This window comes from Manihot esculenta, chromosome 5 (genome assembly GCF_001659605.2).
Source record: "Manihot esculenta cultivar AM560-2 chromosome 5, M.esculenta_v8, whole genome shotgun sequence".
In the NCBI taxonomy this organism is placed as follows: domain Eukaryota; kingdom Viridiplantae; phylum Streptophyta; class Magnoliopsida; order Malpighiales; family Euphorbiaceae; genus Manihot; species Manihot esculenta.
In genome coordinates, this window is record NC_035165.2 from 25,165,519 (window position 1) to 25,181,331 (window position 15,813).

A 15,813-nucleotide genomic window follows, 5' to 3' on the forward strand; every position below is an offset into this window, starting at 1 on the left:
AATAAAAAAAAACTAAGAAAGCTACTCGGAAAGGGAAAGGGTCTGAAGATGGACAAATTGTTAGAGAGAATATTCTAGTTCATGCCCTCCACGTGTATTTCTCTACCTCTCCGAGTTAAATAAAAAAAAGGCATTTTCTAGTAAAGAAATTTGGTTTCCTCTTCCCCTCTGATTGGCTGGGAGATTACAGTGTTTTGGTTTGATTATTTCTTTTAGAGGGTGTCTTTGAAATTTTTTAATGCAATTGTTAATTGATGCAATTGGTCCATAGATATGTTTTGTGGATATAGTTGACAAGATTTTCAAGCCAAACCTTCTCCATTTGCGTTTGTCATTTTATATATTTCTCGTATATAAAATAATAATTATATCGTATAATTTTTTATTTTGTAAGAGTTTAGTCATTTTATAAATTAAATTAAATTTAATTTCCTGTAGAACAATTTTATCAATCCATTTTTTATAATTTCACGATAATAACCCGCCCAACTTAGTTAGGTGTGGGCTGAATTTAATAAGAAGATGATCTGCATTTTTAAAGATGTGGACATAATTTAAGAAGATATATGAGGACTTGTCCTTTACTTTCCAAAAGAGGGAACTTCCACCCAAAAAAAGATAGTGTGGTTGAGAAACATGGACGTATATATGTGAAATAAAAACAAAAATGGGTTTTTGATTTGGAATAGCAGATACCATTGAAGGAGAAAAAGGAAAGAAAGAAGAACTTCACCTAAGAGCTTTTCATAATGCCCTTCTAGATATTTTTTTGCATTAAAAATTAATCTTTCGGAATTCGTAATTGCCCTTTCAATAATATTATTTTTAAAAATCAAACTTAAATTCTCACATTTGAAAGTGTAATGGACTCGCTATTACACCTAAAATGTATTTATTGCACTTTTAAATTTTCATATTGTAAATATTTTGAATTGAATTGAGAGAAAGTTTGAAGGAAATGAATATACATAAAAATTGATAGCAAAGAGGATTAGTAAAAGTAGGTCGGTGAGTAAGAACGAGCCTATTTGGTATAATATTTTAAAAAATAGAATTTAAATAATAAAATATGTGCAGGTAGAATTGTGAAATAATTAAATGGGTAGTTTTTTTTTTTTATTTAAAAAAAAAAAACGATTTGGCTGGCCTGGACCTGCATGCATAAAAGAGCATAACTATCCGAGGTCCACTTACCAAATTCAATTAAAGGTGGTCCTTATTTCTATGGGCCTATTGTGGAAACGGACATCATAACTGGACCATCAATTTCACCATTAAGCAGTACCCACTAGCCACTCACTGCTTACAGAGTTTGCTTAAAATCCCAAATCACCACCAAACGAAGGTCACAAATTCTTCGGAGATGAGATGAGCGGTCCTTATCATTTTACCAATTGTCGGTGATGCAGCTGAACGTTCCATATCAGATACGACTGGTCCCACTCAAGTAAATAACGGAAGACAACAGTCTTCTCTCCGTTTATTTTGACGGCTGGTCACTGCGCAGATCTCGGCTCTACATTCTTAAATCCAGGGACATATCTGTCATTTCAGGCCAAGCAAAAAACTGCGAAAACTTAAAATACCGGGAAAGGAGATGATATTATTCCACTTGTCGGTGACCAAAGTAACCACCTTATTACCAACAAAATCGGACACACTTCCGATCCGATGAGCTCAGATCCAGCTTAAACGAGCATTTGCTTTGCTACATTTTGTAAAATCCACTCAAACTCCATAGATTTCTTCTTTATGAGAGCACTCGTACAGTCTCCTGAATCCTAGAATTACTTTCTCTTTCTGTATATGGTAGATCTGGACCTTGAAGATTGTTCTCTGTAGGTGTTGAGTGATCAGCTGTTGATACGAAGCTCGCATTGCCTAAAATGGGAGAGAAATCGAAGTCCAGGGGGTTCTGTGGATGGTTTATTGTGGCTGTAGTATTGGCATTGGTTGTGGTTGCCGTCGTTTACACTGTTAAAAAGAAAACTGGTAAATCCGATGACGCTTCTCCTGTTCCAGGGCCTCCTGGCGCCGTCGATAAGAAGTACGCTGATGCTCTTAAAGTTGCTATGCAATTCTTCGATGTGCAAAAGTGTACGTACTATACATTAATTCGTCATTTTCTTTTTTAATTGCGTAGTCTTTTTTTTCCCCCTTTTTGTTGCTAGTTTAGTTCCTCAAGTGTTTGTTGAAATGCTACTCCATTAATGCAGCTGGTAAGTTGGAGGATAACAAGATATCTTGGAGAGGGAATTCGGCTCTTAAAGATGGGAGTGAAGCGAAATTGGACCTTTCGAAAGGAATGTATGATGCAGGAGATCATATGAAGTTTGGTTTCCCAATGGCTTTTACTGCCACAGTGTTATCCTGGGCCATCCTTGAGTATGGGGATCAGATGGATGCTGTTAATCAGTTGGAACCCGCTCAAGATTCGCTCAAGTGGATCACTGACTACCTCATCAATGCTCATGCTGCGGAAAATGTGCTCTATATTCAGGTATTTTTATAACCTTGGAAGTATTTGACTTCGCAAAAAAAATTTATGTTATTTTCATGGTTCGTCCTCATGTTAGAAAAGATTGAAGGAACGTAGTAGAGTTGTTCAAGTTGTTTCTAGATATGTCATGAATCCTATAATTGGAAATGAGTTGGGAATCTATCTTTCCACTTGGTACATCAAGAACTGGAGAATCTACTTGTTATTATAAATCCAGCTCAAAATATGGGTTTGTTCTTTGGGACAGGTTGGTGACCCTAAGACAGACCATGGTTGTTGGGACAGGCCTGAGGTCATGACTGAGAAGAGGCCTCTCATTCAGGTGAATACATCTTTTCCAGGAACAGAGGTTGCAGCTGAAACTGCAGCAGCTATGGCTTCAGCATCACTGGTGTTCAAGAAAAGTGACCCCACATATTCAAGCACGCTGCTTAAGCATGCTGAAGAATTATTTAGTTTTGCTGATAAACATAGAGGCTCCTACAGCGAGAGCATCCCTGACGTTCAGAACTATTACAATTCAACAGGATATGGTGATGAGCTCCTGTGGGCAGCTAGCTGGCTCTACCATGCTACAGGGGATAAATCATATCTTCAATATGTGACTGGGCAAAATGGAAAATCCTTTGCAAACTGGGGAAGTCCAACCTGGTTTTGCTGGGACAATAAACTAGCAGGAACCCAGGTATATAGATCTATAAAAACCCGTATTCTTTCTTTTCTCCTGCAACAATATCTAAAATTTCTAGACTTGTTTACTTCATTATAGGGCAACCATTCACTGAACGGTTTAGTGTGTTTTCTTGTAAGCATGCCAAAATTTAGATGGATATTAGTCATATGATGTCTGTTTGCTATGGATCCTGCATTCTATGCATCTGGGTTTAGCTTATGTTAATGTTAGCTTCCTTATGTGTTCTGTTCTTGTAGTTATGGCATGTTCTGGTGAACTCTAAAATCAGGGAATGGAAGTTGTTTATGTCAATGTGTGCTCTTTGTTACTACCAGTGAACCTAAATGCACAAATGTCAATGCATGTTGGGTCTGTAGGTTTTTTAACACTGTTTATTTTTTCTGTTTCAAATACTTTTAGAACCTTTTATACTAAATGATGAAGAGAATTTTGCTTTCAGCATTATATGGTGCTAATTAACTTCTCATCAAACAATACTGAGAAAAATGAATTTGGCATACATGAATATTGGAAATTTCACTCGCAGATGCAGTTAAACCATAATTGATTAGGCTGAGAAAAGGACCATCAAATTAGCTACATAAATGTTGAAATTTATGCCCAAAAATTTACCTTCATATTTTTGGACTGAATCGAAAAATAAAGTGATATGCGGTATGATTAAACCAGACTTTCTGTCTGGTTGTTCATTCTCTTGTTCCATATAAGTTATAGAGCATGACAGAAGTGCATGCCCTTAGTAAGTTAACATTTTGTGGTTGAATCTATAGTCCCAGTGCATAACATCCGGGCAGGCATACATTGAAAATTTTTAGCGTCTTCTTTCAGAAAATATTATTTTAAACAGAGTTTTTTAGGTCAAGATCCTCTTCCTTTTTGGAGTCTGTTTGGATCTTCATTTTACCATTTTTCTTTGAAAAGTCCAATTCTGCTTATTACATTAAAAACAATTTATTTCGGTGCAGGTTCTACTGTCCAGATTAACCTTCTTTGGTGAGCAAGATTCTTCAAACTCAGGTCTTCAAATGTACAGGACAACAGCTGAAGCTGTGATGTGTGGCCTTATACCGAATTCTCCAACTGCCACAACTAGTAGAACTGTCGGTAATATTCTTCCTTAATAATATATGACTAGGTGCTATATGAGTAGGATACACCAGTTAGATATGACTAGGTGCTATACCCTATACAAGTAGGATAACCAGTTAGATGCTATATTTTCCAAGTCCATGTTTTGATCAAGTTCCCATGGTCTGTTATGACTTATGATTTGTACATACAATGCTTTTATTATGATTTACATCCAACCGGTGCAGACTGACCTTGATGCATCAAGTGTTTATAAAGATACAGCTCCTTGTATACTAAACAGTCAGTTAGGTCCAAGTGACCCTTATCAAACTATTCCACACATCTCTTCAGGGAATGGCGGCTTTGCTTCTCTTCCCTTTCTATATTTCGTCGTTTTGCTGAGGAAACTTATGATATTTTGTTATTTTCGGTCCATTATAGTTTATACAAGGAAATAGATAAATGGAGTGCTGCTTGTATTGTGAAAATTATTGACAAAAATGAGTGATGGGTGCTTTTGTCTTGATCAATCTAGTAACTAGGGTTGTTCGGTTCCAGTTCTAATATGGTTCTTGCTAAGAAAAAGAACCGGAACAAAGCCTCCGGTTCTTCGATTTTTGGGAATCTTACTTGGAACCAAATTTCAATATTGTTCCGATACAGTTCTAAACAATTTCAGTTCAGTTCCGTTTCTGATTTTGATTCTTTTTAACTTTAATTTTAATTTCAATTTTAGTTAAAATATTGATTTTTGCAAATAAAAATATAATATTCTTACATTTATTTTTAAATAGTACATAATTAACATCGAAATAATAATAAAAATAATAATACATAGCATTTAAACAATATTAACATTAATATGAATATATATTGTGTACGTTCTTGATAAGAGTGTTATGGTATTTTATATTTAGTTATTAATTACATAATTTTAATTAAAATGTATTTGTGTAATTAATATATAAAGATATATTATATTATTAATATGATTCACTCATATAATTAAAAATCATAAAATAACTAATACATTTATGGCTGAAATAATAAATACATACACACACAAACACACACACGGATATAATCTATTTAGGTAGAATAAACAATACTTAACAAATTCAATTATTTAAATCATATTGTTAGAAATTTTTAATAACTAATTAGAACATATAATTATTTTATAATATTGTTAATAACTATTTAATAATTAAAAGAGAGAGTTACATATAAATTATATGAATAATTTAATTTATAAAATAGTTAGATAATATTAAATATAAAAATAATCAAAGAGATATATACACTCACATAAACTAAACTTTTATTAAGTTAAATTTCAAATAATTCAAAAATAACTAGCGTATCTATATTCTGACATATTTATAGTTTTCTACTATATGTTGTTTAAAAATTTATAAAATTAAGATTTGAATTTTTTAAATAGAAGTATATATTTTTAATAATATAATTTATAAAATTATATTTGAACTATATAAAATATAAAAACATATTATTGTAACTATATAATAGAATCATAATATTACTAAAATCATTATATATATATATAAATTCAGTTCTTCGATATGATTCTTGACAAAAAACTAGAATTAGAACCAAATAGTAAAATAAGTTTGTTTCGATTCTTTCTCAATTCTAGTACAGTTCGAGTACGGTTCTTCGGTTCAGTTCGGGACCCAAAATCATACACAGCCCTACTAGTAACTAATGTCTTGCTGCTTTATAAGGAAATTGACTATTAGTCATATATCCACCCTTAAGCGGGCTACTGCTTTTATTTCCAGTAAAGATGGTTAAAAAGCTTTGGAAGGCTAAGCGGAAATCTTTACAGAGTAAGATTACCATGATATGCTTCACATTTTAGCAGACTAAAAGTTTCATGCTGAGATATCGGAATATTTTAGCCAGTTTCTGATAGAATCTTTGTATGGTAGAATTACTCGGTTTTCTTCTCAATTGCAATTGTCAGGTCTCTTGTATTTAAAATGTATAGCTTGTTTGATGCAGGTGGCCTTGTATTGGTCAGTGATTGGAATGGTCTGCAACATCCTGTTGCTTCTGCATTTTTAGCTACTCTTTATAGTGACTACATGCTTACTTCAAGGACTGCAAAGCTATCATGCAATGGAAAATCATACAAACCATCAGATCTTCGGAAATTTGCCAGGTCCCAGGTACAGCAGCTAGTATTCACACATATTCTGTAGTTTAAAGAATGCTAAATTAATTTGTCTAGAAGGCACTCCTTTCAGACCTGATAATATTCTGTATCTTCATCCAGGCTGATTATGTCTTGGGCAACAATGCTCTGAAAATGAGCTTTCTTGTTGGATATGGTGACAAGTTTCCACAATACGTGCACCATAGGGGAGCTTCAATCCCAGTTGATGCAACAACTGGCTGCAAGGATGGCTGGAAATGGCTTGATTCAGAAGAGCCCAATCCCAACATAGCCGTTGGAGGGCTTGTGGGTGGGCCTTTCCGAAATGAAACATATGATGATTCTCGGAACAACACAATGCAAGGGGAACCAAGCACATATAACAGTGCAGTAATCGTTGGGCTTCTCTCTGGTCTCGTCACCACCTCTTCAGTAGTTCAATCCTTCACTTAAATCAACCTGGGTACATATCTAGTCCCACTTTGTTTGTATTATATGTAGCTTTACTTGTTAGGTTATTTGTTTCCCTATATATGGTGTTCTAAAATAGTTTGTTTTATATTTGTGAAACCTGAGCTAGGGTTCTTGTGCAAGGAGCAATTTTCTTCTCTTTTTTTGTACTTGGAGGAATAACTCTAAATACGAATGCTTGTTCTTGTTCTTCAAGTAATTGCTTGAGAATTGGACTTACAGCTCGGCATCACTTACTCTGTAATTGAACCAAGATCAACATAAACTATTTGGAAGCAAATTTGGCAACCGCAAACTTTTCCATTCATTTAATATGGTTTATTTTATAAAAAAAGAATTTGAATGAATTTTTTTCAAAATCTTTTGAGATTTTAATTTTTTTAATATGAATTTTTTTAATTTTTAAAAATAAAGTTTTTAAATAATGAATTATTAGAAAAAAAATTAATTGAATTAAATTTTTATAAAATTATTATTACTAAACAGAGATTTATATATTTTAATATTTAAACCAAAAACAATTATCTATAGACATAATTACCAAAAATTCTTAAAATGTCCGGAGGGTATTGGCCTTTACAATTGTGGACGAGTGGAAATAAGCAAGGAATTTGGTATCAAACTATTACAATTTCTTATTGAAATTTTGAAGAAAAGAAAAATTAATTTTTCCAAAATTTATCTCATACTGCTTTTACTTTGTATCACCTTCAAACAACCTCATTTACATTTTTTTTAAAAAAAATGTAAGGAAAAAAAGATTTGGTTATAAAAAATTAAAAATTAGATGGAATGTAAGTAAAGAAATAAATAATCTAGTCATTTAAGACGTAAAAAAAAAAAAATCTTACCTCTTGTTTTTATGAAGGAGTTTGAAATATGAGATTTGAACTTGATAAAAATATATATTTATTTTAATTAATTAGAGTGATAAATATGTATTAAGTTTATAAATATAAAAGGATTTTTTTTTCATAAAATGAATTTTATTTAGATGTGAATTTGAAATTACTTATAAAATATTTTATTTTAAATTCACTTTAAAAAGCTCTTATTATATAAAAATATTGCAATTTATAATTTACAATTGATTACTAATCTATATTAAATGTTTTTTGGTAGAACATAAAAAGGTTTCATTGATAAACAAGGTTAAAAGCCCAATAACTATGGAAAAATTCCAATCACCATATAATAGGTTGGGGCTTTAAAAAAATTCCAATCACCACGGCCATGCATAACAGAATCCTAACCTATAGAAAGAGAACAACTCGCCGCCGCTGTGTCTCGAAGCTCGTCGTCTGGGAGGAGGAAACCAGGCACTTGACAAGATGACAGATCATTGTCTTTCGTTTCCACAGTAAAAGTAGGACGATAACAAACACAAAGCTCGACAATATATGGTGACCAATGAGGAGAGTAAAAGACAGAGACGATTGATGATTGATGAACGACAGATGCAAAGAGGACAACACCTTTAAAAAAAATCAAAGAAAAAAAAGGAAAATCTTATCTCTAAAAATTAGAAAGAGAATTCAATTATGTAAAAATTTAATTCTTAACTTTAAGTATTTGTATCTAAAAACAGTATTATAAACTTTAGACCAAAGTGAAATGAATGAATGGTTTGAAGTCCAAAGTTTAATTGATTTAGATTTTGAATGAATGACAATTTAGAGTAAATAAGTACTTAATTTTACAAAAAAAGACCAACATCCATGATGATGCACCCCCCACCAAGGACACCATAAGTTTATAATTTGTGTCCCATTTGCACACAAGTCTCTTCCATTGTCTCAAGGGCACTTGGCCCTTTCTGGTACGATCAAGGACAAGTGTTCCTTGTACCCTCAATTATTTCCGCCAACCACCATCGTCCCTCGTCTCCTTCTTACCCTCACAACTCCTGATTGGTCTTTATTTTATAAAATCAATTTCTTTACTTATTTAATTTATCTAATTATATTTAAATTGTGATGATAGTTGTCTTATCTACACTCAGCGAGATCGAATTTAAAAACAATAATGCAGATCCAAAACTTATGAAACCCTAATTCAATATTCTAAACCTTGATCTAAATACACGGGACAGATCGAATTGACTGAGTCTAATTTCAGTGAGAAGTAATACAATATGGTTATATGATGTGTGGAAAGATAGCAAATTCAGTTATTTCGCAACTCTGCCTTCATGCACGCTAAAAAAAATTAAATAGCTGCTTAATCTGGAAAGAAGTATGACACGTCCGTATATACGGATCTGAGTAATAGAGACATGTGACACTAGCGGATAAAAAGAAAAGAATCAAAAGAAAAAAAAAATTTTTCTCTCCATTTAAATTTACATTCACATACAAATCTTATTATTTGGATTTCAGGATATTAAATTAAATAAAACTATTTAATATTTATGATTTTACCTATTCTTACAATATAATATTTATTATTTTTTTAAAAGAGAAATTTATTTTATTTAAAGATTATTTTACTTCAAATATTAAAAAACGTAAAATATATTTTCTTGAAAAAAATTTAAAAAAATAAATAAACCTTTGATTTCAATTGAAACTCAAATTCGGAATCTTATATAATTAGTTATTTAGTTTTATCACCATTCTTCTTTTAAAGAAAATTTATAACAAACGCAATCAATTTGATATGTAATAGCAAATTAAAATACATAATTATACAATTAATATTGTTTATCCAAGACAGACAGACACTAATTAACAAAATTACATAAAAAAAAAATTCTAATAATTATTCTGCCAAAAGAAAAATAAAATAAAAGCATGATCCACAGCTGATTAAAAGAACTGTGGCATAATTCCCTCTTTTTTTTTTTCTTTTTTTTTTATTATCTCATCTATATATTTAGCTTTGTGTATATTAAATTTTAGAAAATCAACTAACTAATCCTTAATTTAACATATAAAAACGAGAATCTCAACTAGCAATGTCTGACTTTAATTTGTAGCCTAATTGTTGCTCCATCTCCCAACTTAGCTTAGAGGCCACCCCATTGTGCCTAGCTTCATATTCCTGTTCAATTCAGATTTCATTACACTCTGCTCAGATATAAACTAATAAATGATTAGATTAATGGACTCGATTTCTAAATAAAATGGAGGTGCTGAGAAGATGAAAGAGGAGGAGAAAAAGAAATGGAGGAAGCATTAAGCTGATACCTCGAGCTTGCACATGAGTTCATGGGCAGATTGGGCAGAAACAATAATGTGACGGGCAGCTGGAGCAATGAAACCTTCATCAACAGCTTTGTCAATGAATGATAACAGTGAGTTGTAGTAGCCATCAACGTTCAATAGCCCAACCTGAAAATCAACCCAAAAAATTAAACTTCCATCGACTACTTTTTCTTTCATCTTCTTCTTCTTCTTCTTCATGAACATTTACAAACCCTACCGGTTTATCATGGATTCCAAGCTGAGCCCATGTTATGACCTCCAACAGTTCTTCCAAGGTTCCATAACCACCTGTCATATGATTCCATCTACAGTTATTTTGAGATTCCCAAATTTAATAATACTAAATTTTTAATGGGTTTATGCACAAATCTCGATATAAATATTTTATAAGATGGAATTTATATCAGATGATTCATTTACCTGGTAAGGCTATAAATGCATCAGCTTGACGAGCCATTTCTGCTTTGCGCTGATGCATGCCTGATACTGCTCTTACTTCGCCTACTGTTTCCCCTGTTATCTGACATAATATTGCAGATTATTCAGTACTTTTCTCCATATTGGGAAACTTTCTGGCTGTGAAAAAAGTTCAATTTTGGTTACCTCTCTTGGCATGAGAGTCTTTGGAATCACTCTGCAGCAGAAGAAAGAAGAGAAGATTCAGATTATTATATGTGAGAAAGAGAGATAGAGAGAGAGAGAAAGAGAGATTTACCCTAACACGTGGCGACCACCATCGTAAACAGCTTGAGAGACCAGACCCATCAGACCAATGCTTCCTCCTCCATAAACCAAGTCAATGTTCCTCTCCACCTGCAATTATTTTTATTATTATTTTCTACGAAGAGACGTGTCAAACTTGTTTAATTAACAAATAAAACTACCCCAGTTCCAGATAATTGAATGCAAAGAAAAAAAAGAGGATGCTGCAGAACAGAGGATTGCAGGATCTCTGTTTTCTGCTCTGCCATACCCTTTTGAATTTTAACACAAAAGATCAAACTTGAAGAATACCAATGATCAATCAGCCCTTCTAACGAAAGAACAAAGAGGCAAAATCATAACCTTTGCGGAGGAGAAGAAGAAGAAGAAAGATACGTACCAGTTGCTGACCAAGTTGGATAGCAGCAAGCTGGTAGCTAGGATTCTTTCCAGGGCTGCTACCGCAGAAGACACAGACACGTCGGAATCTGGAATTGTAGGAAGGCTGATGATTTTCCATAAGAGGAAAGATTGAAAAGAAAGTGTTAATGGTTGAAAATGGGATCAGGGAGAAATAGAGAAAGAGAAGGAGAAAGTGATTGTTGTGTTTGAGGGAAGTGGTGTATACTCTTATCGCTTGAAAAGGAGGCCAAAAGTGTGGGAATGACAAATGGAGAGTGATAGGTCCCTTTTTTATATCAAATCGCTGCCACGTACCACTCTTCTTCTCCAATCGTCAATCTCAAGTTCACATTCTATTTTTCATATTTCTTGATTCCCTTTACAGAATTCCAATTTTAACTCTTATGACATGTTACAAATCTTTTTCCCTTAATAAAAAAAATCAAAAGTTTAGAATTCACACTCCTGAGATTAAAGATTAACCAGAAAAACAAACTATTTTATATCATAGTTCTAAATTATATTTATGAATTATGAGTTGAATAAGAAATGTAATAAATTATCATTGTCTTAAAAATAAATAAAATAAGTTTTTTTTTTTTTTAAATTCAATTAGAAATTCTCAACAAGCATGCACATCCTCTATTAAGACAAAACATCTTATAGTACATAAGAGTTGGACCTACGAGGAGACGATGATGAAGATGTTATTACATAACAGCTGTAAACGGTGGTTGCGATTGTCCAAAGGCTACTCCAGATGTAGACTACTGGGGCTTTCTTTAAACTCACTTGGCTTTTCATAAGCTACATTTATATTTCTTTTCTTCCTTATTTGTAAATTCCCATCAAAAGAAAATAATAAGAAATAAAAATGAAAAATCCCACTTGGTTTGCTCTGGAAATCACTTCCCCAATCCAGGCAGTGAGAGAGAAAACAAAAAGAATCAAGTGGCAGCTTTATAATAATAATAATTATCTGAGCAATTAATAGATGAAATGAGGAAGAGGGAGGGAGTCGTGGGCACATTGCCCTTCCACCAAAGCATGATAAGTTTCTGTATTGGCTAAATAAGCTAGTTGCCAGATGAACTCAGAAATTAATGAATGGAGCATGCCTGGAAGATTCTTTACGAAGATGGCTCACTAAACTTGGATCATTTTCAAGCAATTGGACCTTTTTTTTTTATAATATTCTATTAGGACAAATATATAGATCTATAGTCATACATAGTCCTATAATTACAGTATAAAAAAAATAATATAAAAATTACTTAATTCGACTGTAAAATTTATGTTTATTGACGATTTAAAAAATTAATATTAATTTATGTTTATTTATATTTTTTTCCTTTAAATGTTGGTTGCAGCTAGATAGGCAAATTTGGGTGAAGGACTCAAAAGGGTCCATAGCCCTACACATCGAGAGGCCTAAAAGCTTTTTAGGCCAATCCTAATCCCACCTTTACCTCTAGAAATTTTGATAGCTCAACTGTATATTGACACTATTGATTTTAATTCTAAAGTATTAGTGATCCTTACTTTTAAATTGCAGACCCTCTCATTTAATGGTGGCCAGCCGTTGGTTTTGGGTTGATATGGACCTAAACAGGCAGTTCAGATTTCAAATTTAGGGATGAAAACTAATTTTAGTTTCTTTTTAAATTTCAGTTTGATTTTGATTAAATTCATTTTTTTACCAATTAAAAATTTAAAAAAATAATAAAAATCATCGCATCTCAAATAAAAAATATCAATTTTCATTTAATGTAACTTAATTTGAATCGGTTCATGATATAGTTTAGCCCTATTAATCATGATTCATTCCTCCGTGGCCATCTCAATTGGATCAAAATTATGTAAAGTCACTCAATTTGATTTTTAGACTGTTCGGTTTGATTTAATTATGAATCATCCTTGTAGATTTACTTTCATTCCATGCACCCACAAAAATTCCTTTAACCACCTACTTCATCATGTTGAACATTGTGGTGCAGAGTCATGGACCCATAAAATAAAATTACGTTTTGTCATATGGGTCTACTTCAAATGTTATTGATTGTATATATTGTGTTCACTTAGAATTTTTTATGGTACACCTTCTAAAGTACCTTTCGTATAAAATTTCTTCATTAAACTTTATTAAATAGAATTTAGTTGACAAATTTGAAGTTTCATTAAATACAATTTAACCATAAAACTTAATTAACTTATTTAACAAGTTTTGAGTAGCTAATCACATTAGAGTTCTTCATGAACAAGTTTTTTCTCTATTTCCTCCATGTATTATTATAAATAGATTTTTTGTGATGGAGTTACTATAAAGAGTGATACATAAATAGAGGTATAAACGAACCAAAGTATTTGTGAGCTGCTCGAGATTCGACTCGATAAAAGTTTGACTGAACTTGATTTGTTTTTCAAACAAGCTAAGTTCGAACTCAATTGTGAGACTCATCACTTAAATGAGTTGAGTTTGAACTCAATAGTATTCGATTTATTAAAACTCGCGAGTTGACTCATTCTCATATTCGTAAACAAGCTCGCGAACTAACTCATTGAGTAGGCTCACAAGCTGGCTCATTGAGTAGACTCGCAAGCGGACTCATTAAATAAGCTCGTGAGCAAATTCGTTTAAACAAACTTGTGAACTAGTTCATTGAGTAGCTTATGAATATAATTATTATGTAAATTTATAAACATACTCTTTATTTTATTAACAAGCTAATTACGTAAACTTATGAACAAATTCATATATTATTAAAAAAATAAATTTAACTATAAAATTATTAAATTTAAAGTAATATAAATAATTGAAAATCACACTATTGAAAATCACAAATAATTAATATAAACTATTATAATAAATATTTTTTAATATCATTATTTAAGTAATATTATATGATAAATTGAGTTGCAAAAATTAGATATTTTTTAAAATTAAAATATAATTATAAATTTTTTTTATATAATTATTGATAACTAAGCACACAATATAAAAGATAATAATAATTATAAAAGTATATTGCCAATGATTAATTGAGTATTATATTTATAAAGAGTTTTATAATTATAGTTTAATTTTTGATGGTATATATATTCATAATAAGAAATATTAAAATATAAATAAGTAATATAAAATACAAAATTAAACTAATATTTGTGTAAACATCTAATAAATTATTCTAAAAAATTAATATTATTAGACAATTAAAATAAAGATAATTATAAAATTATAAAATATAAAATACTATAAATAATTGAAAATTATATTCTTAGAAATCATAAATAATTAATAAAAACAATTGGAATAAGTAATCCTTAATATTATTATTATTATTAATAAAAACAATTGGAATAAGTAATCCTTAATATTATTATTTAAATAGTATTATATGATAAATTGAATTGTGAAACTAAATATTTTTAAAGTTAAAGTATAATTATAAAAAAATTTTTAAATTAAATACTGCTGTAAATATTTAATTAATCATTGTTAATATATTTGTATAATTATTTAATTTCATAATTTTAATTAAAATAATATAATTTTCATTGAAATCGGCAAATTATATAAAAAAAACTTTTATAACCTATTAATAAAATTATTTAATTATAAAAGAATACGTCTTCTATTAAAATTACAATGAAAATTATCGTAGTTTTAATGTTATTAATAATAAAAGAGATTTATAATTTAGTATTTGAGTATTACCATTATTAATAAGTCAGTCCCTGTATTTTCAGAAACCTATTAAAACGTCCTTAACTTTTCTTTCCATTAACAAAATAGTTTTTCTGTCATTTTTTCCATTAAAAATATATAAAGTATGAGATAGTAAATTTTTAAAATTCAATTTTGCCCTCAAATAAAACTTTTTATTTAGTCCTTGAATATTGCTATTATTAACAAGTCAGTCCTATATTTTCAGAAATCTATTAAAATATTCTTATCTTTTCTCATATCTATTAAAACATTCTTAGCGTTTCTTTTTATCAATGAAATAGTCCCTATCTTTTCTCATATCTATTAAAACGTCTTTATCAATGAAATAGTCCCTATCTTTTCTCATATCTATTAAAACGTCTTTATCGTTTATTTCCGTCAACAAAATAGTCTCTCCTCATCATTTTTTTCCTCAACCAAATAGTCGCTCCCTATATTTTCAAAAATTTATTAAAACGTCCTTATCTTTTTTCATATTTATTAAAACGTCCTTATTGTTTCTTTCCGTCAACGAAATAATCCCTATGTTTTTTTTACATCTATTAAAACGTCCTTATCGTTTCTTTCCGTCAACAAAATAGTCCATCCTCCTCCTCCTCCTATTCCTCCTTTTCCTTATCCTCCTCCTCCTCCTCCTCTTCCTCCTCCTCAAAAAATAAGAAAAAAAGAAGAAGAAAAAGAAGAAGATGATGATGATGATGAAGAAGAAGAAAAAGAAAAAAAAAGAAGAAGAAAAAAAAGAAGAAAAAATGAAGAAGAAGAAAAAGAAGAAGGAGAAGAAGAAGAAGAAGATGATGATGAAGAAAAAGAAAAATCACCTCATCCTCTTTAAAAAAGAAAAATAAAAAGAAAAATCGAAGT

General features: G+C 30.8%; 2 protein-coding genes across 2 annotated transcripts; one reads left to right on the forward strand and one right to left on the reverse strand.

The window, feature by feature from the left end:
• Positions 1 to 1,574: 1,574 nt before the first annotated feature.
• LOC110615980 (endoglucanase 10) lies at positions 1,575 to 7,110 on the forward strand. Its single transcript, XM_021758257.2, has 6 exons — positions 1,575 to 2,097; positions 2,217 to 2,500; positions 2,748 to 3,185; positions 4,160 to 4,298; positions 6,291 to 6,457; positions 6,565 to 7,110. Exons 1-6 carry the CDS (start codon positions 1,887 to 1,889, stop codon positions 6,895 to 6,897), a joined length of 1,572 nt encoding a protein of 523 aa, XP_021613949.1. The 5' UTR covers positions 1,575 to 1,886; the 3' UTR covers positions 6,898 to 7,110.
• A 2,476-nt stretch (positions 7,111 to 9,586) lies between these two features.
• LOC110615052 (cytokinin riboside 5'-monophosphate phosphoribohydrolase LOG1) lies at positions 9,587 to 11,502 on the reverse strand. Its single transcript, XM_021756756.2, has 7 exons — positions 11,224 to 11,502; positions 10,837 to 10,934; positions 10,725 to 10,755; positions 10,542 to 10,641; positions 10,339 to 10,409; positions 10,104 to 10,247; positions 9,587 to 9,957 (listed from the first exon to the last, which is right to left on the reverse strand). Exons 1-7 carry the CDS (start codon positions 11,341 to 11,343, stop codon positions 9,862 to 9,864), a joined length of 660 nt encoding a protein of 219 aa, XP_021612448.1. The 5' UTR covers positions 11,344 to 11,502; the 3' UTR covers positions 9,587 to 9,861.
• Between the last annotated feature and the right edge of the window lie 4,311 nt (positions 11,503 to 15,813).

Excerpts from the sequence above, each read along its gene's own strand:
- LOC110615980 (XM_021758257.2), top strand. The coding sequence starts at position 1,887 with ATGGGAGAGAAATCGAAGTCCAGGGGGTTCTGTGGATGGTTTATTGTG. Across the intron at positions 2,501-2,747 it reads AAAATGTGCTCTATATTCAG|GTTGGTGACCCTAAGACAGA; the intron begins GTATTTTTATAA and ends TCTTTGGGACAG. Across the intron at positions 3,186-4,159 it reads ATAAACTAGCAGGAACCCAG|GTTCTACTGTCCAGATTAAC; the intron begins GTATATAGATCT and ends ATTTCGGTGCAG.
- LOC110615052 (XM_021756756.2), bottom strand. The coding sequence starts at position 11,343 with ATGGAAAATCATCAGCCTTCCTACAATTCCAGATTCCGACGTGTCTGT. Across the intron at positions 10,756-10,836 it reads GGTGGTCGCCACGTGTTAGG|AGTGATTCCAAAGACTCTCA; the intron begins GTAAATCTCTCT and ends CTTCTGCTGCAG. Across the intron at positions 10,248-10,338 it reads TTGGAATCCATGATAAACCG|GTTGGGCTATTGAACGTTGA; the intron begins GTAGGGTTTGTA and ends GTTGATTTTCAG.